Below are 24,341 nucleotides of genomic sequence, written 5' to 3'. Positions count from 1 at the left end.
TTAGGTTATGTTCAACCGTTGGTGGATATGAAAAAGTACACACCTCTAACGTCATCGGCATCTCTACGAGAGCGTTCATCTAAAGGTACGTTTTCGTTTATGCGAACTTTTCCGCAGTCGACGACGGCAAGCATTGTTGACATTCATATTGTCCAATTTCAAGTGTGCTAAAAGAGCTCTATTTCGATCTTTGGAATATTTTAGCTCTAGGAAATAAGTAGCTCTATTTCGATTGTTAGGTTATGTTCAACCGTTGGTGGATATGAAAAAGTACACACCTCTAACGTGGATATGAAAAAGTACACACCTCTAACGTCATCGGCATCTCTACGAGAGCGTTCATCTAAAGGTACGTTTTCGTTTATGCGAACTTTTATTTAATTATTCAATATACAAATTATTCATTGTTATAGGTATTGGTGTAGGTGGAGGAAAAATGTTGTGTGCATCACGGGACTAAAGTACTTATTCTCCCTCAGGGAAATTGTCGCCCTCGGCTACGCCATCGGGCGACAACAGTTTCCCTCAGGGAGAAAAAGTTGCACTTTAGTCCCTAGATGCACAAATAACTATTTCTCCCTCAGGAAAATTGTTGCCCTCGGCTTCGCCTCGGGCTTCAAACTTTTTCCTCAGGGAGAAAAAGTCGTACTTTTCACTCTAGATATACAAATAACTATTTTAATGATTCAATAATAAAATGTCATGATTAAGGCTGTGCAAAGGCTAAAAATACACTTTTTACTGGTGATATTTTTCATAGTTTTTCTATTTGTATATCATCAAGCTATCAAAATGAAAAAGTTTTCTCAGGAAAACATTTTTTTCCGATCATCACTTTTTGAGATATGAGCGCCTAAATTTCAAATTTTTGGGACAGAACATTTCAAATTCGGTAAGAAATAAATCCATGAGATTTAGTGGATGAATTCTTCATGGTATTTATGATTGAATAAAACAAAAATTTCCTGAAAATATAATTTTTTGAGGAAGTTATTCAATTTACCAAAAATAACTTTTTTTGAGTTATTTTTGGTCATTTTTATTAAATTAAATAACTTTCTCAAAAATTTATATTTTCAGTGAAATTTTTGTTTTATTAAAATCATCAATACCATGAAGAATTCATCCATCAACTCTCATGGATTTATTTCTTACCGAATTTTAAATGTTCTGTCCCAAAAATTTGAACTTTAGGCGCTCATATCTCAAAAAGTAATGATGGAAGAAAATGTTTTCCTGAGAAAACTTTCCAATTTTGATAGCTTGATGAGAATTATACAAATTGAAAAATATTGGAAAATATCACCAGTAGAAAGTTTATTTTTAGCCTTTGCACAGCCTTAAGAATATTTTGTTTATTAACTATATCTAAATTTCCAAATTTTTAGAGTAAGAGAACGATATTGCAATGTTGCGGAGCAAAAAAGGATAGCGCTATCTTCTCTGTAGAATGATAGTCAAGGATAGCATAACACCAATGTTAATCAAATCTGTCATTATAACGTGTACCTTACTGTAGTGGTGGATGTTACTAAATCGAAATCCCCAAACTTGGTTTCATTCGTGCAAGTTAAAGTCAGATCAAAATCTGATGGAAGGTCTCGGAAATATTTTATTCATCATAAATTCAGTATTTAAAATATGAGAATTATGTGGGAACTGTGATTTTTTATTACATCAAAAATCTTTAAAAAATTAGCCAATAGCTATCTCAATAAATATTTCCCTAGCGTATTAGCTATGGAGATTTAGAGAATTTTTTGGAAAGTATTTCCAATTTTTCTCCACAAATTTTGACAATTTTTGAATACCACCACTTGCACTGAAACATTCAGAACGAAATTATTATGAGTTGAAAATAAAGTAACTAATGAACCATTCAACAAAGAAGATGGCTTGACAATAGCGAAAAAATCACAACTAAAAATCTATCACGATTTTTTGAAACTTTTTCAAGCTGAATTATGCTATGATGAGATTCACATTAAACAATTAGAATCCATCATAAATAACACCAAGTCCCAGTTTCACAAAAGCCTGTTAAATTATAATCATGATTGAATAACACAAGACGAACCAATCACAGATGCCGTCTTTTCAAAAAAGTCTTCTTTAATAACATATTAAGCTGGGTTTACACCAAAGTTATTAACAAAATGTTGATGACTTAATCCTTATAGATTCTATTAGATTGAACATAACTCATCTTACACATGATGAACATATGTGTTTTTCAAGTTCCGTTATCAACATTTTGTTAATAACTTTGGTGTAAACCCAGCTTTAAAGTTTAACCGGTATTAGTGGCACCGGGGCTCATCTCTCCCAATTCTAATAATGATGACAGTTGATTGGCTAAAATAATAATAATATCGAGTGACCTGGCTGGCTCAGATCTGGTGTCAGAGTTTTCAGGTCGCAACTGATCAATTTCAGGGCCTCTAACATGACCTAACGACTGCTTTCTAGGCAGCCGGGACCGACGTCTTATTGGCTGAACAATACTCTTTATTTGCACAACACATTCAACTCAGCAGAAAATACAATCAACTATTTTTCAAGAACAATAAATAATAAACTTAAGGCATTCAAGTACCGGTAGCCTACTACACACAAGTTCACCTAGGTGAAGTTTTCCCAAGTTCTTACTTTCCTTGCCCTATTACCATAGGTAAGGAAAGTATTGCTTTCAGAAAAAAATTAGGGTACCCCAATTTCTATACGTTTCAAGGTCCTCTGAGTCCAAAAAAGTGGTTTTTGGGTATTGGTCTATGAGTGTATGTGCGTATGTGTACACGATATCTCATCTCCCAATTAACGGAATGACTTGAAATTTGGAACGTAAGGTCCTTACAATATAAGGATCCGACACGAACAATTTCGATGAAATACGATTCAAGATGGCGGCTATAATGTTGTCAAAAACAGGGTTTTTTGCGATTTCCCCGAAAACGGCTCCAACGATTTTGATTAAATTTACACCTAAAATAATCATCAATAAGCTCTATCAACTGCAACAAGTCCCATACCGGTATCTGTAAAAATTTCAGGAGCTCCGCCTCATCTATGCAAATTTTGATTTTAGATTCTCAATTATCAGGCTTCAGATACAATTTAAACAGAAAATTTCGAGTGGTAAAGATTGAGCATGAGAATCTCTAGAATTCATCTTTCAAATCCCATACCCCGATAGCCTATGTCATATTCGATTTTTCATGTTATTTGGGCTTCCCCTAAAATTGTCCTCCACGAGCCGCCACTGATCTCTACAATTAATGTACAGTAACATTTTCACCTAGAATTAAAAATAATCTCGAAATCCGAGAAAATGTGATTATCCAATTGCAAACTGTTGATTCTATTAAATGATTCACTATGAAGAGATAGCAGACCTGGTATGTCTACAGCGTTATTGCCCTGTCACCAGCTGGCTCAAATCTTTGAATAGTAGACTTGAGATGCGCGGGAACACTAGCGTCACGTGATCAATTTTCAAGGAAAGTTGTGTGAGTGCGCCACAACAGATTTTTTAAAATGTTTTCCTAGGTGGCTAGGCTACCGTGTGAAGAGTTTGGAGACAAAATATGATGCACCTAACTGAGAGTTTATAAATCTTTTAATCTTCCTACATTATCTAGCTCTATCCTTGCTAGCTCAACCTGTCCGCAGCCTAGTGAAGTGACAACACAATGATATGAAATCTTCCGGTAGTAGCCTTGTTGTAAAAAGTACAACAATTTATATATTTTTTTTTTTTTAGTTTTTAAGCATAATTTCACTTAGCGGGATTTTAAGCTGTCATCTATGCCTCCAACTTCATTTCCCCAACCACGACACCTTCAATTGTGTATCAGGCAATAGTTTAGATTTTTCTACAATAGTAAAAACCTCGAGCTCCGAGGCCGTTTCACTTTATACATTATACAGAGTGGTGCAGAGAAAACGCATGTTTTTCTAACCGCTAGTACTCGGCGACGGGAGGGGGTATTGCCCTTGAACAAACGTTGGCAAGTATACTCATCGAAATTTGGACATTAGATTTTTCGCAATCCTTATAGGATTCTATTAGAAAAAACATAACTGGGCAAACAGATTATGTTTTCACGTGCTTGCCAAATTCCGTTTTATCTGGTAGAATTCATAAGGATGGCAAGAAATTGAACGTCCAAAAATCTATGTGTGTTTAACTTGCTTTATAAAATTTATTAGATAAAACGGAACTTGGCAAACATGTGAACAAGTGAATCTGTTTGCCAAGTTATGTTTAGTCTGTGGCGTGGTGTTGTAGCACCATGGAATACTTTTGAAATAAAACAAATGAGCTTTAATAAAATTGTAAAATGGAAAGAATAGATAGCCTAGTCAAGGTACCGCTCAAGTAAAATCGAATGTTATTTATGATAAAGAGTAATCATGTTATCTATTAAGCGATAAGAGAACCATGCAAAATTGTAATTAAACAATAATGAGAATTCTTTGGCAGTAAATAAAATTATAAAGCGGCTTGTTTATTATTGGTAGATTATAAAAAATAAAAGATTGCATGTACATTTTGAGGTTAGAATCTTTGTTTTGATTTAATACATCAATTGATCTAGGATCAATCAACAGTTTTTTGAATCAACTATTATGAATTGAATTATAATTTTTACTCATAAAATATATATTATATATACTAGGGAAGGTTTATGTAAATAGATAAGGACAACTATTATTGTTACACGAGTATTTATTGAAATCTAAAAAAGTATGAAAACCAAGAGTACACAAAGCTTACATAAAAAATTAAATGTATATTGTATTATAGCATCATATATCGAGATTTATTTATTAGAATACTCTCAGACTATTACTTAACTTATTTATTTAGAAATTTTTATTCATCTTTGTATAACTAAGTTAGGAAAACCCTGAATATTAAGGAACCAATTACATCACGTCTTACTAAGATTAGAAAGCCAATCAGAAGGAAGCTTATTAATCATTTAAGGAAGAGATGAAATTTTTCTGAAATTCATTCTCTCTGGCTTGTGATCTCAACCTGTGAGGAGCACATGGAGATTAGGGTTCTTTCTTCCTATTAATTTTTTAAAGCATCAAGCCAATCCATTTTTAAATGTCAAGTATATGTAATTAATGTTTGATTATTTGTGAACTCAGTGTTGTTAAAGAGTTCTTAATTGTAATTGTTAGATTTCGTCTCATATTTTAGCCAGTATTATGGTTGTCCATCTTGTTTTTGTAATATTTGAATCTACTGCTGCTACAGCCTCTGGACAACATTTCACTTGTCATGCGATCTCTGATGTCACAGTTTCATTGATTGCTTGATCGATAGTAGCGCTAGTTGTCATCTGCTTCTTTCAGTGTTTGCTAGTTTAATATTCGTCTATAAGTATTTTGAATTGTAATTTCATTGTTTTTGAACCTCCATTGGTATATTTCAACATTCACATCAACCTCAACACCATTAGTTCGCTTAATATCGATTTTATATTTTCACTTCATTTGATGAGTTTGTGTGCATCACTGCCGATCACGTCATGTTTCCCCTACGGGTTTTTCCTGCTTCTTCACCGGCCAGCAAGACAGCGTCACTCTTCTTAGACAGCCATACAATGTAACATCTTCGTTTAACGCATCCATCTTAGGAAAACTTTATCCATTTTCATCAATCATTATGTCCTAGTTTGTGTGCTTATTTGATAACCATTCAACACATTTATCATTGGAGAACGTCTCTCAACCATAATTCCAATGATTTTAACATACTTTTTGGGACTTTTCTACTGAGCGTCCCTTTTGCAAGTCACGCCATGCGTTCTGCATACCACATTTTCAATTATCCATCATATTAGCGTTATGAACAGTGAGTAATTTCAACATTCTTTTCCACCATGAATTTTACATGAACTTTCAACAATTCTCAACATGAACTTTTGATTCAATATTTATCACTTCAATTCTACTGAGCATCAATACACATTATTTAGCGGTTTCATTCATTCATCTTGTATGCTTGTAGGAGATACATTTCAACTTGGGAAGTTTGTGCAAGTGCAGCTTACCTTACTCAACATTTCAACTCGGGAAATTTGTGCAAGTGCAATTTGCTCTACGTCGTCAACCGCTACTCATTTTTAGCTACTCATCATTTATTTAGTCGAACTTTGTCGATCTCAATTCTTACTGATGCTAGTGATTTCATTCGTCAAGGACATTTTATCTCGTTATTCAAATATTTATTCACTTCAATTACATCAACATTAGGACATAACCTCAAACATTTATTCTACTTAATTCATGGTGGAACACTTTTCCAATAAACATTCAATCAGTGAAACTCATTCAATTTGTGAAGTGCCCATTCATCAATATATTCATTACCAACTTTAATATTGGAACAGTCTCAACTGTTCCAGGATATAGTCAGGATATCAACATCATTCAACTTCTATCAGCCCAGCAGCTGTCTGCAACTACAATGTACTTGACAGGAGTCAAGTTTCATCCACGGATTTTGAGTCACCGTAGGCCTATCACTTCGGCAACACATCATTAATTATTCAGGGAAGTCTTATTCTAATATTTACATTTTGTATTTACCCTTTCAGAGGCACTGTGTTTACTGGTAGTCTTCATCCCATCAATTTGGTTCTTTTATTTAAATACTATCAATCATTCAATTTCATCTTATATTATTACTTATGTGATCTACATATGGTAATATTCCCTATGTAATTTGACATGCATTGAGCTGTCATTTCCCAGCCCACTTATTTCATACAATATGCTGAGCTTCGTCTCCTTTCAATATTGTATTTGGTATTTTTCAACCTTTTCTATTTTTAATTATTAATCAAACCTTCAGTTCTGGACAGACTTTCTGCTCCTTCTGCGTACACTATAGCCAAGTTGCTATAGTTGTCCTCTTTCAGTGTTACAAAGTCAACAGCTTGAAAGCTTCAGGTACGATTGGATTCTACCTAATCTGAATTCCTAGTTATCATTATTGAAATTGGGTAATTGTTCATAGTCATATAAATTTTTGTACTTTCATACCTTTAGGATTGCTAAGGATTTGCAGGACTATTTTTTAGGAATTTCATCTCTCGACTGACTTTGTTAGTCAGGTTAGGATTCTCATCATTACTATCATTTTCAAGTATTTTAAATTTTATTCAATTAAACATTGCTAAATTGTACGTTCAATTCAATCATTACTCAACATGAATATTGTTCTGTTATTAGTTTCAGCATCAATATATTCTATTGTGTATTTCAGCATTAATAGTGATATTCCAAATTCATCCTTTTATTATTCAATCTTTTACGCTCACAGAGGTAATGTCATTTTGAAACATTGTATCACTAATCTTAAATGTACTAGCAAAAAGCCTAGGTACAATAAACAACTTGAGTGCATTTCTAATTATTTTTATTTTAATTACAATTACATTAATTTCAAGCATTCCAATAGTTACATACAAATATCAGCATTACATATGGATAATAAGAAATTTATTATCTATCACTCTTCAATTATTGGTTCATTATTGCACTACTTTCGTGCATTCTACTTGTGCTCAGACGCACATTAAACAAGAGGTATTTTTTCGGATCTACACAATCAAGGTATGTAAATCCGCTCGTAGCAAATAATGGAGAGCTGTCAGTGCCAAGATCAGATATAGATCTCATCTATACACTTTCACACAGTCCACTACTTTGCAGATCGGCCTTACAACCCGATCTACTGACAGTTAACAGTAATTTATTCCCGTAAATATATTTTTAATACTGATAGAAATTTATAAGAAATCTGGACCATACAAAAGCCCAGCGGAGACAAAAAGGACCTGCCTAATTAATTATTGAAGATATTTAATTATTCTACAAGAACTTCAAGAACATCGTTATAGTGAGTGTGCAAAATTTGTCTTAAATGAGCTCATTTATTAATAAGGCCTTTATCAGTGAATTGGGGAATTGATCAAAGCGCTATATAAATTTATTCAAGTTTAAGAAATTCACAACGTGTTGAATACTATCATATAGTCTATAAGAACTTTTTTATGAATTTATTTGATTTATGTAGGAAGCTTATTTCCATGCATGGCACAAACTCATAAACCCTGAGATTATTAAATTGTTATTTTTATTAATTATTATTTTGTTCATTGATCAAAGTATATCCTGTTAAATCTACAGACCGAACAGGTTTTAAATTGTAGAGTTCTGAATTGACTTGAAGTCCACGTATCAGTATTAAATATACATATATATTTTTACAGCTCACAACACTGTGAATGCTAATAAGCCTTGTGATAAATTATTCAAATATTAGAAAATTTATTTATTTAAAGAAAATTATAGATATAAGAATATTTTATATATATTATTTTATGGGAATATATTTTTGTTTTATGTCAGCATACAAAATCTTAGAAGTTTTTTATTATTTCCTAATTCATCTCGTGATATACAATTTGAGCTGTCTTGGTACCAAGCAAAAATCTTCTGCAGCATATCAAGTCAGTGAATCAATTAATATTGATCTTATTCAGAGCATTATTTATTACTTGTCATCCTTTGATGATAGTCGCACTATTCAGCCAGAAAAATCTTACTGATAATTATATTAATAAGTCTACAGTATATCATATAAGGATCCAGAGAGCTTCAAGAACTGGTGCTGTACGTTTCAAGGAATTTCAAAAGGGTAAATTGGTGCATACCTGTATCATGACAAGCGTTTTAAGAGTCAATTAGAAAAACCATAGTTGATTCTCATTATTCTCGATTGAATATATGGTTACTGATAATCAGTCACCGGCTATCTTTTTGACTTCCTTATTGGTGTTCCTCAACAACTTCACGGAAGCAGCAGTAAGAATTATTTATCACCAGTCATTGAACCCTGTGGTGATTAAATATATTTGGAATATTCATGCATCTACTACTGAGCTAGAGCTGCGGTTTGAACGCAGCATATTTGCGAGCCGGACGGCCTTAACTTTTTGCAAATTTATTTGCAAAACAGGGATTTTAGCAACCGCTCCAGTACATATCAAATATACCGCACCACATATGAATGGTTGGCAATTCACCCCATTACAAGTCTCATAGAATTCATAAGTCACAGCCTGTGTACTGGGGCTTAGAAACGACTGTCGCTGAAACTACAGTCACTTTCCACAGTAAGGGCCAAGCCAGACAAGGCGTTTTCCTGTCGTCATGTCAGGACAGGAAGCTCTCCGTTTGGGTGGACAGAAAATGTCACTTGATACGCCAATTGAATTAAATTGTTCTATAAATAAAAATTAGAAATCTATGAACCCTTTTAAAATTGTTCAATCATAAAATGTTTCGGCTATACAATGCCATTGATTGAACAATTTTAAAAGGGTACTTAGATTTCTAATTTCTACTTATATTTAAGAGTAGCCCTGAAGAAGAAAAGATAAATTGGCCTATTCTATTCCGAGAGCTTCATGTAGCCTACATGAAGTTGTGCCGACTAAAAAAAACGCCTCGTATGGCTTGGCCCTAATTGTGGTTCACAGTAGGCCAATTAGTAAACCAGGGAACAAAATCTCAAAACACAATATAATTAGTTGCAGTGCTGGGTAAAAATTGAGCTTTGTTTATTCTCTTGCATTAAATTTTGACAAAAATTGAGCACAGTACTATACAGGGTGATTCATAATTATGGTAAAATAATTTGATACGTGATAGAAGAGGTAAAAATAAGAAAAAAAGTTCTTATAAACATATATTCATGAATGCTTCATTAGCGAGCTATACAGAGTGAAAGATTTCGCCAGGAATTGAGTTCCTCTGGTGAAATACACCGATGCTGAATTGTTTGGGCACTAGTTTTTGAAAAACTTATGCTGGATTCATATGGAAAAATGTCTGAAAAATTGAATAAAACTAGTCTGAAAGCTGTAGTGTGAGTAGTTTTTGATAAAAAAGTTGAAATATGCAAACAATCTAAGTAGAAAAACACAGACTTCTACGTTTGATGCCCAATAACTTTCTTTAATGACCAGTAAACAAATAATTTTTCGCAATAAAAATTGTAGAGAATTTAATTCTGAAAAGAATGATGTAAGCTGTGTAAACTAAATTTAAATAGAAGTTGAATAAAATGTATTCTTATGTAGTACATTACACCACAAAAATTTGCTGTTTTATGAGGAGAGAACTAATAACTCATAGGTTGTAGCTGATTGCTGATAGTTTACACAGCTTACATAATTCTTTTCAGAATTAAATTCTCTACAATTTTTATTGCGAAAAATTATTTGTTTACTGGTCATTAAAGAAAGTTATTGGGCATCAAACGTAGAAGTCTGTGTTTTTCTACTTAGTTTTTTTGCATATTTCAACTTTTTTCTCAAAAACTACTCACACTACAGCTTCCAGACTAGTTTTATTCAATTTTTCAGATATGAATCCAGCATAAGTTTTTCAAAAACTAGTGCCCAAAAAATTCAGCATCGGTGTATTTCACCAGAGGAACTGAAATCCGGGCGAAATCTTTCACTCTGTATAGCTCGCTAATGAAGCGTTTATGGATATATGTTTATAAGAACTTTTTTTCTTATTTTTACCTCTACTATCACGTATCAAATTATTTTTCCATAATTATGAATCACCCTGTATTGATAGAAGAATAGGTAACATAACTTCTGGCTGATGAGAAGTTCAAAAAATATTTATAAAGGATAAAGTAACATAAGCTAGGATTCATGAATATTAAAAACTGTAATTGTATTTTAGCCTTAATTTTTGTGTATTTTGTGCACTTGTTGCAGATTATCAGTACTACATGATGTTAAGGCTGTGCAAAGGCTAAAAATAAACTTTCTACTCTTGATATTTTTCAAAGTTTTTCGATTTGTATATCATCAAGCTATCAAAATGAAAAAGTTTTCTCCGGAAAATTTTTTTCTGATCATTACTTTTTGAGATATGAGCGCCTAAAGATTGAATTTTTGGGACAGAAAATTTCAAATTCAGAAAGAGATAAATCCATGACATTTGGAGAATAGATTCTTCATGGTATTGTTGATCTAGTAAAACAAAAATTTTCCGAAAATATCAATTTTCAAGATAGTTATTCAATTTACTGAAAATAACTTTTAGTTGAGTTATTTTTGGTAAATTGAATAACTTTTTCAATAATTGCTATTTTCAGAAAATTTATGTTCAACTAGATCAACAATACCATGAAGAATCCATCCTCTAAATCTCATGGATTTATTTCTTACCGAATTTGAAATGTTCTGTCCCAAAAATTCAAACTTCAGGCGCTCATATCTCAAAAAGTAATGATCGGAAAAAATGTTTTCCTGAGAAAACTTTTTCATTTTGATAGCTTGATGATAGACAAATTGAAAAACTTTGAAAAATATCAAGAGTAGAAAGTTTATTTTTAGCCTTTGCATAGCCTTAACTTTCAACATTGACATTGATTGTCAATAAACTTGATGAATTGAGGATGATGAAAATATCATACAGTTTCAATGCTCTCTCCTATGTGAGTTATAATAATAATAAATCATTTTATTTGTTTCGACAATTATTGCCATACAAATGAGTTGAGTCATTTACACATGAATATAGATAATTTTTTGTATATATAAATATATTTTTTACATCAATATTATAACATGATAAACCAATCATAATGCCACCAGCCACGTACAGAAAAGTAAGAATGACTAATAACAGAGATTGAAAACATGAATACCTCTATACATCTAACCTATATCTTAGGCTGGCAGTGACTGATAACTATCGTAATTATCATGCTTATCTATCGGTGGTCGACACCATATTTTCTCTCTTGATAAGTGCTTTCACAGTATACTGATATACCTTTTGATTTTCTCATCATTAGAGTTAGATAACAGTACCATCAATTTGTCTACATTTTGAACTACATTATTTACATAAGGTAAAATATACTGCAATCTAATATTTTCATATTCCGGACAAATCAATAGAAAATGTAATAACGATTCGAAATCTAAATCACAGGCAGGGCAAATTTTCTCTCCGTCAAGCTGATCAAGCTGAATAGCCTTGGTCTATTCGCCTCCAATCTAACACACCAACTCGGCGTCGTACGCACCAGCAAGAGCAAGCGCTTCAAAAAGAACAACTGAACAGCTTCCACAGCTTGCTCACAACCGAAACCCCACACTTCACACCCGTACAAACTCGATGGTATGATAACCATATCTAATAATTTCATTTCCCCTCCCATTTCTCAGACCTCACCTTGGATAAAATGTTGACAGCCAATATTGATTCAATTTTACCTCTATTAATTGAGCGTTTGCACATCTCTGTATATTTACCTGAGGATTGGAATATTACTCCTAAATAATTATAATTTTTACAATTTCTATTTTTTCCTCACCAATCACGAAATCTCTATGGCTATTGCTCAATCGACCCTTATGGAATGGCAAAACTTTGGTCTTAGCTGCATTGACCTTGAGTCCTATTTCTAAGCTGCACTGATAAAGACATTTGAGCTTATTTCTCACATCAGAAATGCTATCCGCCAAGATGACTATGTCGTCTGCATATTGTAACATTTTTACATCGTTGTCTCTATCAATGTGTAATCCATGCATTCCTTTATCTCTGAAGTAAGTTTCTATTGCCGATGTGTACAGAGCGAAGAGAAGTGGGCTGGCCGGGTCACCCTGCAAAACGCCTCTTGTCAGTGGGATAGGTTCGGATTGTAAACCATGCAACCTGTTCTCGATTACCAGTGAGAAGTTCGAGTACATATATTGAAAAACGCCAACTACTCTCCTACTTAATCCGAGTACCCTCATTTTCTGAAATAGCCTGTTATGCGGGATAGAATCGAACGCAGACTCATAATCAATAAAAATTGCATACATCTTTCTCTTTTTTACTTCCATAAAATATTTGACTACTGAGTCTAGAACGAAAATATTATCTAAGCATGACCTATTTTTCCGAAATCCCGATTGACTTTCCACCATGATCCCACTCTGATCTGCCCAAATTGTAATTATTGCTAATCTTTCTGTTAATATTCCAGTAAAAATTTTTAGAATACAATTCGCAATAGATAAGCCTCGGAAATTCCTAGGATCTTTTTTACAGCCTTTCTTATGCAATAGGAATATTTTCAGCTTTGCCCAATTCAAAGGAATTTTCCCAGTCTCCATGATCAAGTTGAACAGGCTTACGAACAGGTGTTTTCCTTCAGGTGCCAAATATTTGAAAAATTCATAAGAAATCCCTGGAGCACTCCCATATTTCAATCTCTTCAATTTTCTTTCTAACTCAATCATTTCTATTGTCTATCGAGAAAAGGATGCTTGACGTCGAAGAATATGCACTCAATAGTTCTTTTTTCAGGTCTGTATTTATTTTAAAAAAAAGATGTCCATTCTTCCAAAGTTATAGAATCATTATCGATTGATTATTGCCCTTTACTAGACGAACTGCTCGCCAAAATTCTTTAGCATTTGATGAATTCTGAAATTTATTTTGTAAGTTATCGTTGAACTGCTTTTTCTTCTCTTTCATTTTATTTTTATACATTAGTTTACTGTCCAGATATTTATTAAAACAATTTATATCATGTTCTTTTTTCTTAAAACTCCTATATGCCTTACGTACTTCCCTTTGTGAGTTATAATATGTACTTCCAACTGACTTTCATTAGCACATTTATAGTCACAAAAATCACAGTTGAAAGATTTTTCTCCATCATGTATTCTGATGTGGACTTTCAATTCACTTGAATCAGCACATTTATAGTCACAAAAATCGCAGTTGTAAGGGTTTTCTCCATGAATTCTACTAATATGTGCTTTCAAATTACGTCGCCTAGCACATTTATAGTCACAAAAATCGCAGTTGTAAGGGTTTTCTCCATCATGTTTTTCGATGTGTAATTTCAAATCACTTGAATCAGCACATTTAAAGTCACAATAAACGCAGCTGAAATGTTTTTCTCCAGTATTTTGTACTACAGTATGTCTTCTAGTATGTGATTTCAAACGTCTTAACTGAGCACATTTAAAGTTACAAAAATCACAGCTGAAAGATCTTTCTCCATCATGTATTCTGATGTGTAATCTCAAATCACTTAAATCGGAACATTTATAATCACAATAAACGCATTTGTAAGGGTTTTCTCCATGAGTTCTTTTGATATGTACATTCAAATAATATCGCTTAGCACCTGTATAGTCACAAAAATCGCAGTTGAAAGGTTTTACTTCATCATGTATTCTGATGTGTAATCTCAAATCATTTGAATCGGCACATTTATAGTCACAATAAACGCAGCTGAAATCATCTTTTTCTCCATTATGTCTCCTAATATGAGACTTCAAATCACGTGCATAAGCAGTTTTAAAGTTACAAAAATCACAGCTGAGAAGTTTTATTCCAGATATCTCCTTATGTCTCCTAATAATATGAGCCTTCAATCCACTTGGATAGCTAGATTTGAAGTGACAAAAATTGCAGTTGAAAGGTTTATCTGCTGTATGTTTTTGAATATGTACTTCCAATAGACTGAATGTGGCCCATTTGATACCGCAGAGCTCACATCTAAAGTGAGGCGATTTTGCTATCTCATTGGGGTTGTGGCTGCCTTCTACTTCTGGTTCAATCTTCAGTGGATTTCCTGCAGATTCAATCTTCAGTGGATTTCCTGCAGATTCAATCTTCAGTGGACTTCCGGCAGATTCAATCTTCAGTGGATTTCCTGCAGATTCAATCTTCAATGGATTTCCTGCAGATTCAATCTTCAGTGGATTTCCTGCAGATTCAATCTTCAATGGACTTCCGGCAGATTCAATCTTCAGTGGATTTCCTGCAGATTCAATCTTCAGTGGATTTCCTGCAGATTCAATCTTCAGTGGACTTCCTGCAGATTCAATCTTCAATGGACTTCCGGCAGATTCAATCTTCAGTGGATTTCCTGCAGATTCAATCTTCAGTGGACTTCCGGCAGATTCAATCTTCAGTGGATTTCCTGCAGATTCAATCTTCAGTGGATTTCCTTCAGCACCTCCCTCAACTGCAAACATCAATAATGCGAATCGTAAGAGCACAACGGCAATTTGGAAATCACAAAATTTGTAACTGATAGGTGATCATGTGTTTGCCATTTGATATGCCATTTCATTTGTTTCAAAATGAGCACATTAGAAAACAAAAAAGTTGCCGCTGACGAGTTTTCTTCAGTATGTTTTCTGACATGTGCTTTTAAACACTTCATTAGGGACATTTGAAGTCACAATATTCTAAGTTGCCTCTCCCACGGGCGTCGACTTAAAAAAAAAAAAACATTAGATGAGCTCAATTGTTCCGGGGAGTATGTAGTATCCCCAGGAAAAGTGGAAAATTTAGAAAATTCAGAGTAAGAGCACAACGGAAATTTGGAACTAAAAGCTGTCTTTCCCTCTTCTTTAAGTCTGCTAATATGTACTTCTAGTTGATTTGAAGTAGGCCTAGTACTAGTACATTTTTAGTCATAAAAATCACATTAATTTGAAAGGTTTTTCACATGTATGTCTACTAATATGTTCTTTCAATCGACTTGACTGAGTAATTTACAGTTGTAAAATAATTGCGGCCTCAAGGTCTTTCTGTTTTCTGCTGTGGAGGTACTTTCAAATGACTATAGTAACTATAGTAACTAACTGTATAATTCACGTATAAATGACGTAATTATACTGTAAACTTATCATTCTGGAGCTGAGAAAACGATCTAAGTTTTATAGATTTAGCATTTTCCTGTATCTCTTACACAAAAAAGTCATTGTGAGAAGTTATTTAGGAAAATGAAGAAAAACAGGTTTTGGAAGGTTATATATAACAAGGAAATATAAGTTTTAGAGAGAACCTTCATATATTAATATTGTAGAAGAAGATTTTCCGAATATTTTGGTGCAAAGCACAGTGGAATATCATGAACGGTTATCAAAATACAAAAGATATAATAAGACCCTGAAAATGTTGGTGGCTATTTTGTTTTCGAGGTCTTTGCCAATGATTTCGGCTTATCATAATCTTCTTCTTCTTCTTCACTTCAAGGATTAGGTTTGTTAAAGAACCTGTTCCGGCACCCATCTTTTCCTCGGTCTTCCCACGTCTCTTTTCCCAATAGGTTTATAGGTGCACCTTGCTTCGGTAAGATGTCAATCTGTCATCCTGTCGTCGCACGCTACTCTCTTTCTCTATCCTGTCCTCCCTACCTTGGGAATATTCTTCTTTTTTCATTTTATTTTGTTTTCCGGCCAACGACCTTAAAGGCGGATGAGGAGAAATCCCAACGGCGGAGAGGGCGGAAGAGCAAACAGCGTCTGTACCCAGATTGGGCGGCTGATATTCAAGGGAATAAACCCCAAATTCTGGTCCTCCTAGTAAGGGGGTTTTGCGATAGGCCAGTACCCTATTCATAGAAAAATTTTTATCACTTGCAGTACCCAAAATAGCCTCGGACAGGACAGGATTATCGGAAATATAAACAGGATTGCCCAAAATAAAGAACGGAAATGGATTGCTGAAAAATTAAAAATAGCCACATGGAATGTAAGAGGAATAAGGAATAAAGAAATAGAACTCTGCAAAGTGTTTAAGATTCAGAAAATAAACATTGCCGCTGTAACAGAGGCTTATCATAATAATTGTGATATTCAATAAACTAAACCTAATAAAGAGTTTAAGACATATTCCACGGTTGTTACCAATAAATGACCACCGAGTGCCTTTTTAGCCCATTTACGCCCGGACTATGAGCATGTTTTCTATCTTATGATTTCTGATATGTGTTTTCAAATTATAAGAATTAGCACTTTTATATTCACAAAAATCGCAGCTGAAAGGTTTTTCTCCAGTATGTATTCTCATATGTTTTTTCAAATTATCTGAATTAGCACTTTTATATTCACAGAAATCGCAGCTGAAAGGTTTTTCTCCAGTATGTATTCTCATATGTAGTCTCAAGTGAAATGAATTAGCACATTTATAGTCACATGAGTCGCAGTTGAAAGGTTTTTCTCCATGATAGCTTCTAATATGTGCTTTCATGGTACTTCGCTTAGCACATTTATAACCACAAAAGATGCAGCTCAAGCGTTTTTCTCCATGATTGCTTGTGATATGTTGTTTCAACTTAGATGGAACAGCACATTTATAGTCACATGAATCGCATTTGAAAGGGGTTTCTCCATGATAGCTTCTAGTATGTACTTTCAAATTAAATGGATTAGAACTTTTATGATCACAAAAATTGCAGCTGTAATGTTTTTCTACTGTATCTTTTAATCCTGCACGTTTTTCTGTTTCATGTTTTCGAATATGTACTTGCAGTAGACTCAATGTAGCCCATTTGATACCGCAAACCTCGCATCTAAAGTAAGGCGATTTTGCTATCTCATTGGGGTTGTGGCTGCCTTCTACTTCTGGTTCAATCTTCAGTGGATATCCTGCAGGTTCAATCTTCAGTGGATTTCCTGCAGATTCAATCTTCAGTGGATTTCCTTCAGGTTCAATCTTCAGTGGATTTCCTGTAGATTCAATCTTCAGTGGAGTATGTAATTCCTGCAGGAAAAGTGGAGTCCGGGGGTCAAAAATTTAGAATATTTGAAATTCTGAAAGGCCTGATTACACCATAAACGAGAACCAGGTTTGAGAGGCAAATGGATCTAGTCAGATGATTTTAAATTTGTTTTGTAAAATTATTTTTTGTTTGTTTATGCCTAGCGTACATGGTGTGGTCAGCAAACAGTTGTGTCGTTTGCACATCCCCACTTGAATACATTGTCAAGGTTGCAAAACAGTTGTGCGCACAACTGGTTTACAGCGGTACCTGGACTGGTGTCTCAAAGTGTGCGCTGGGCCTCAGAATCAATAATGTCGCTCAAACTATAGTTGAGTTACAGTTTCTTTATACAGTAGAAGTAGCTTAAACCAGGTCGCTCACGGTAGGTCTATTAGTAAACCAGGGAACAGAATCTCAAAACACAATACCATTTCAAATATATAGCAATACAATCTCATTTCCAATATGGTAAATATTCATATTTATAATTTAATCAATATCAAGTTGTATATTTTATGGAAATGGAACAATCAAAATCAGTTTGAAATTTGATTTGAATTTGTTGTGATGCTGAGTAACAATTGAGTTTTTACTTATCTAGGAAAGAATCGGCTTAGGCTATACGTACATGTAGGGAATAGAAAATTGACGAATGACAAATCATCACGCCTGATCTATGGAACTGATTAACTTGACATTTTTTATGGGCAAAATATGTACAATTTTTCATTCGATATCTTCAAAGTAGTCCCTATTGGAGTCGATAACACGCTGATACCGGATTTTGAAATCCCTGAACGCTCCCTGGAAGTCGGCAACCTCTATGCTGTCTAGAGCCCTCGTCGTAGCACGTTGAACGTTTTCCAGAGTCCCGAACCGCGTCCCCTTAAGTTGTCTCTTGATCTTGGGGAACAAAAAGATGTCCAGTGGTGTCATATCCGGGCTGTAAGGAGGATGTGGCAACGTTACCCTCTACTGTTTGTCAAACTGCTCGGTGACGAGCAGGCAGGTGTGCGACGGAGCATTGTCGTGATGGAGGATCCACGAATCGGCAATCCCCGGACGGACTCGATGAACCCGGGCGGTTAGTCGACGGAGCACCTCTCTGTAGTACTGGTCGTTTACAGTTTGGCCAGGTGACACAAACTCATATGTAGTTACAAATTATTTGATTGGATACATTTGTCACGAAAAAAAAAACACCTGGAAGGTTCTTTTCCAGTATCTCTTCTGATACGTTCTTTCTATCGTCTCAAAGTAGTAAATTTAGGGCAGTTTGCGATCTAACTGATTGGAATCAGCTTGTGGCTTAAACTCGAAATGAACCAGGATTATAATGGATTTAATCTAGTTTGAATTGACATTTCGTTTAAACTGGCACTGTACAAAAGGCACTTAGGCTCAACTCACACTATAGTGAGGTCCACGTTATAATGGCAGTGGAGAAAGACAGTAGGACAACGTTGCCGATCCTCTGTCTTGTCAATGCCTTCTATAGACGATAGCTGATACAGGTTTATTGATGTAATATTAACAGTTCATTCTCGTTTTAAATAATCAATTATATTTTATTGAGCAAAAAATTATATTTTTGAATTATTTCATAATGAATTTTCATAATTAAGATAAAATATTTTGTTACTTGTTAATTCTACATTGTTAAAAGACGATCTGGCAGCAGAATGAAGCGAGAAAGAGATAGCGCTATCCGTTTTGTTGAATGATAGACAAGGATAGCAATACCATTGTATCATGTTATTAAACACTGTCATTATAATTTATTTATTTATTTATTATAACGTGGGCCTGACTATAACTCCACTCAAACATACCACTCCAGTTGAGAATGCTCAAGACCTTATCTTGTTCATTGTCACTCCTCCAGTTCCATGCTACTCCATTATTTCTAACCTCAATTTATTAAATAGGAGTTTATTCTAGAAGCTTAATATTCTAGAGGCTTTAGAAATAACAAGAGTAAGTAAGGAAAATTCCCAGTATAGTTTGAATGACCAGATTCATTTCAACCAATACAACACTACGAATTTAGTTTTATCCTGAAATTGTAAGCTTACATTAGTCAAAAGTTTTTCCATTTACATATTTGTTTTATTATCTTTCACATTTGTTTTCTTGGTTCTTATTTTGTACTGAAAGTAAATTTTGTTATCATGGTGATTCTGTTGCTTAAGCCGCCATTTTGTCACACCGTTGAGTGGGAGGAGACTGTCTAGCTGGGCCAATGGCAGGCGTTCATGCCCTTGACCAATAGCAGTACACGCCTACTAGTATAAATTCTGCTGCTCTTGTATTTAGTTTTACTTTATCAGAGATTGATTGACAATGGTGTAATAACCGTAACCGGTCTTTCTAAGTATCAATAAATCTGTGTTTTTTGACAATTTCTTAGTCTTTTTCATTCAATGTGAATAATTACCACAATATCAACTTCTCAACTACACAAAAAGTAAAAATAGGAGTTTCAGTTGGTCACTACTGCGCACGCAAGTTCCCATAATCTGATTTTCAGATTCACATAACGACAGTGAGATAGAAATATTATATAGAAATAGAATAGTATATGATATTATAACAGTGAAATAGAAAATAGATTCGTTGTGGCCAAATATAATACATTTCATGAATTACTAAAGGTGTCTGCCCACTGCAGAAATAGAGAATATAAATGAAATAGAAAATAGATATGTTGAGGCAAAATATAATAAATTTCATGAATTACTAAAGTTGTCTGCACACTGTACCGTATCATACTAGGGCCGGTATAGGAGCGTGACCGGCACGTAACATGCATGCCAATGCCCACTGCTACGTATTGACAACGTTACATACACGTTATAAACGGGTTACATCCGCGTTTATAGCGGGTAATTTATAAAGTAATAATACTTTGGATCCCAGTCCAGGCAGAATATTTTTCTCGGGCCACCCCAGTGTTTTAGATGGACACGTTAAGTCGTCGGTCCCAGCTGCCTAGAAGCAGTCGTTAAGTCATGTCAGAGAGGCCCTGAAATCGATCAGGTGCGACCTGAAAACTCATAGCCAACCCTGTCATGCCAGCCAGGTCACTCGGCATTATTATTATCTTATATAGGCTACTATGATAAAGGAAATAATCGGCTTATGGGATAAATAAAATATAAATACACACGTATGGGATAGGAAATGATGACGCATCATCACGTCTGAACTACTGGACTGATTGACTTGGAATTTTGCATATAGATTCCTAATTTACCGAGGATGGTTATAGGCCTGTTTCAAATTCTTCTAGATTTCAGTAGGTCAAGTTGTTGACCTACCACCCCTGCGGAGCACGAGTTACCTGCGCGAGTTACCTACCGAAGTTTACAAAGTAGGTTCTGAAAATATTCTGGGAAAATTTCAGCTCCCTAACCTTCGTGGAAAAAAATGGCTGTTTATAGAAAATTTTAATGAATTGGTAAAATTTTCAATATGCCGTCATTTTGTTTCTATGAAGGTTAGGGGGCTTAAATTTTCCAAGAATATTTCTAGAACCTACTTTGTAAACTGCGTAAATTTAAAATTATTCAATTTCCCAGAAATTAAATTTCTTTTCCTAGAAATTTAATTTCTTTTCCTAGAAATTTAATTTCTTTTCCCAGAAATTGAAAATTTTACAAATTCAATTCAATTTTCCAGAAATCTAAAATTTTAATGAATTCAATTTCTGGGAAAATGAATTACTAAATTTTAATGAATTGGTAAATGTTCAATATGCCGCCATTTCGTTTCTACGAAGGTTAGGGAGCTGAAATTTTCCCAGAATATTTTAAAAACCTACTTTTTGAACTTTGTAAAATTTGAAAAAGTTTGGTGCATGAATGGGCACGTAATATGAAATTAGACTTCTAGACCTCTTCGTGGGACACGGTGTATAAGATCAAATAATAATAATAATAATAATGAAATTGATCGTACCAGGATCTTCTTTGATGAAAACTTGACAGATGGGATCTAGACGTTGATTGCCGTGGTCATCAGCATCATCATCGGCATAATCATCATCATCATCATCTTCTTCTTCAACTTTGATTGAACACCATGCAATGCTGCACTCTGGTGCTGGTTCTTGGCTGATATCGATCTCCTGTTTAACTTCAGCTGTCTCCATCTGCAATATTCAATATTCACAATCAATAAGAGACAATCAAGCCCATATTAAAAAGTTCGCTTGGAATTAGTGGAGGGGGCCGCAACATATAGACAGGTATAGACTAGGTCAAGTGTAGGCATAGAGAAAAAATAGCATAAGATATCCCATAGTATATGATGTTTATATCCCAAATTTCATTGCTTTCTCAAGCCGATAGACCTGATAGTCTTTTTGTAAAGCTATGTGACGCTGGTAGTCTCTCATATTGTGTCGTTCTCACACTCTCACCCAGCCAAAACAGTAATAATAGACAGTACTCACAGTCGGCTTGAGTTAGCAAAAAATCGGCATGAAATTTGGAACATAGACAACCTCTACCAGGGGATATCTTCTTATGCTATGTTTTATCTATGGTGTAGGTTAGGTATAGACTAACATGACAGAACATTACACTGAGGCAACTTACATACTCAACGTATTTTCAATGTGATATTTATTCAATTCAATAGCCACAATAAATGATCCAAATTCACCTAAGCAATGGCTGCTTTACATTAGCACTATGCACATTACATTACATTATTGTTTATTTACATTAGATTGAAAGCCATATAAAATATACTGAGGTTCTAAACCAGATAGAATAGAATTCATTGAATCACAATGAACACTACATAATCTTCGGATCTTAATCTTTCTAAATTCAAAATTAATTGTTTCAAGTGTTTTGTGAGAAAATTAGACAACATTTTATAAAGTGAAGAAAACAACCTATTTTCTGGACTATTTTAATGAATGAAAATTCGGGGAGGAACAGTTTTGGGCTGTGCCTGTTGATCCTCCCGAAATTATTTTACATAATAATTTTGTATCATTGAATCAATAAAATAATAATAATAATCCTATTATATTAAGCGAGCAATTTCTGTATTTATATATATCTGGTTATTTATGTTTTACGGATCTCGAAAACGGCTCTAACGATTTTCACGAAATTTGGAATATAGTAGGTTTATGATATAAAGATTCGATTGCACTAGGTCTCATTCTTTGGAAAACTCGCTGAACGACATTAAAAGGATAATTCATCCTTGGAAAACAGATGATAATTTCGTCGTATCTCGATAACAGAAGATGCGTGTGCCTGTGTGGGAGAGAGTCAGAATTATTTCCAGCTGTGTAAGCATAATCAATCAGCGAGAAATTTTATCTAGCTAGACAATTTAATCGATTTGATCAACATTAATCTGATTTGTTGACATGACATGATAATCCTCCTAAACTAGAGCAAAGACCTTAAAGATGCATAGACTCACATGCAGCGCCAGTGTCTTACTTGGAATTGAAATCCGCCATTGAGGGGGCAACCCATAAGATTATTACATCCCAATGCCACCAATGACTTTGTGATCTATAGTATTACAAATATATAATATATAATATCTCGTGCTAAAATACCCCAATGGCGGCCTTCAATTTCAAGTAAGAGCTATCATTGGGAAGGCATAGGCATTGTGGGTCTATATCTCTTTAAGGTCTTTGAACTAGAGTATATCATAATTTTCAAAGTTGATCATTATTTGACAATTTCAAGTGATTAGTGAGTGTTATTTTGTTATTCAATTTGGTTTGTATATAATCTAAATAATATATTTTTTTGTTTTCAAATGTTTGAACAGAAAATTGAACCTGAATTCAAGTGTATGGAACATAACCTACTTTCTGGACTATTTATAGTGTATAAATCAAAATTCGGGACAGAAACAGTTTTGGGCTGTGCCTGTTAGTCCTTCCCCAATCATTTTAAAGAATTGTGTTCGGTTTATCAAAAGTCAATGAATAAATAACGAGCGAAGCTCGGTGCCCCGATATTAAAAATAATAATGGAGCATTGCTCAGTAGTATGTGACATGTCAAAAAAGTGTTATATAATTCATAAAAACTAAGTCTCTATATGAGAAAACAAAACAAATAAAGACCATGATTGAAAAGTCGAACTATTCATCCAAACAACTGGAAACACTCCTCCATGGTATAGGGTGAAGCTTGAACCATTATCTCCTTCAACCTCCACCTGAATCGTCTCACGTCATCGATGATTCTGAGCCAGATCATTACACTTAGGTAATTTTCATGATAAAACTAATCCAAATAAAATTTTACATTACGAATGACTGCTTCCCATTAGCATTAGCACTGAAACATTGGAAGCCATGTACATACAATATCATCTTTGTGTTCAACTTTTAAGTTATGTAAGCTAGGTACTTTATTTGCATTGAACACTTTCTTCTTGCAAAAAATGTGAAGAACAGATACAAATGAATGTATGTATTATCATGCTCATACTAGAATAATTTATATTTTTTGTTAGGGCTACTCTTGAATAGAAATAAGGGATAAAAATCTAAGTAGCCTTTTTTCAAATTATGGCCGAAACATGAAAATAAACAATTTAAGAAAAAGGTTAGCCTACTTGGATTTTTATTTTTCATTTCTAGAATAATCTATAATTAGATCTATTATTTCTTACCCTGAAAGCTACGTCATATAGACATGACTGGTCTGTTCGTTCAAGTA

At 34.1% G+C, this 24,341-nt stretch overlaps 1 protein-coding gene across 2 annotated transcripts in view; it reads right to left on the bottom strand.

Moving 5' to 3' along the window:
- Positions 1 to 24,341, bottom strand: part of LOC111056683 (zinc finger protein 64) — a 32,688-nt gene that overhangs the window by 2,820 nt on the left and 5,527 nt on the right. Inside the window, exons 3-5 of one of the 2 annotated variants that reach the window (XM_039431543.1) lie at positions 21,587 to 21,779; positions 13,697 to 15,097; positions 11,334 to 11,553 (exon numbers count right to left, since the gene is read on the bottom strand). In XM_039431543.1, the coding sequence (XP_039287477.1) occupies positions 11,522 to 11,553; positions 13,697 to 15,097; positions 21,587 to 21,779 (1,626 nt within the window). In that variant the 3' untranslated portion in view covers positions 11,334 to 11,521. Of the gene's footprint in view, positions 1 to 11,333; positions 11,554 to 13,696; positions 15,098 to 21,586; positions 21,780 to 24,341 lie in introns of those variants that run through there. The other variant, XM_039431545.1, reaches the window with a different exon arrangement.

This window comes from Nilaparvata lugens, chromosome 6 (assembly GCF_014356525.2).
Source record: "Nilaparvata lugens isolate BPH chromosome 6, ASM1435652v1, whole genome shotgun sequence".
Taxonomy (NCBI): domain Eukaryota; kingdom Metazoa; phylum Arthropoda; class Insecta; order Hemiptera; family Delphacidae; genus Nilaparvata; species Nilaparvata lugens.
This window is presented reverse-complemented; position numbering and strand designations above follow the sequence as displayed.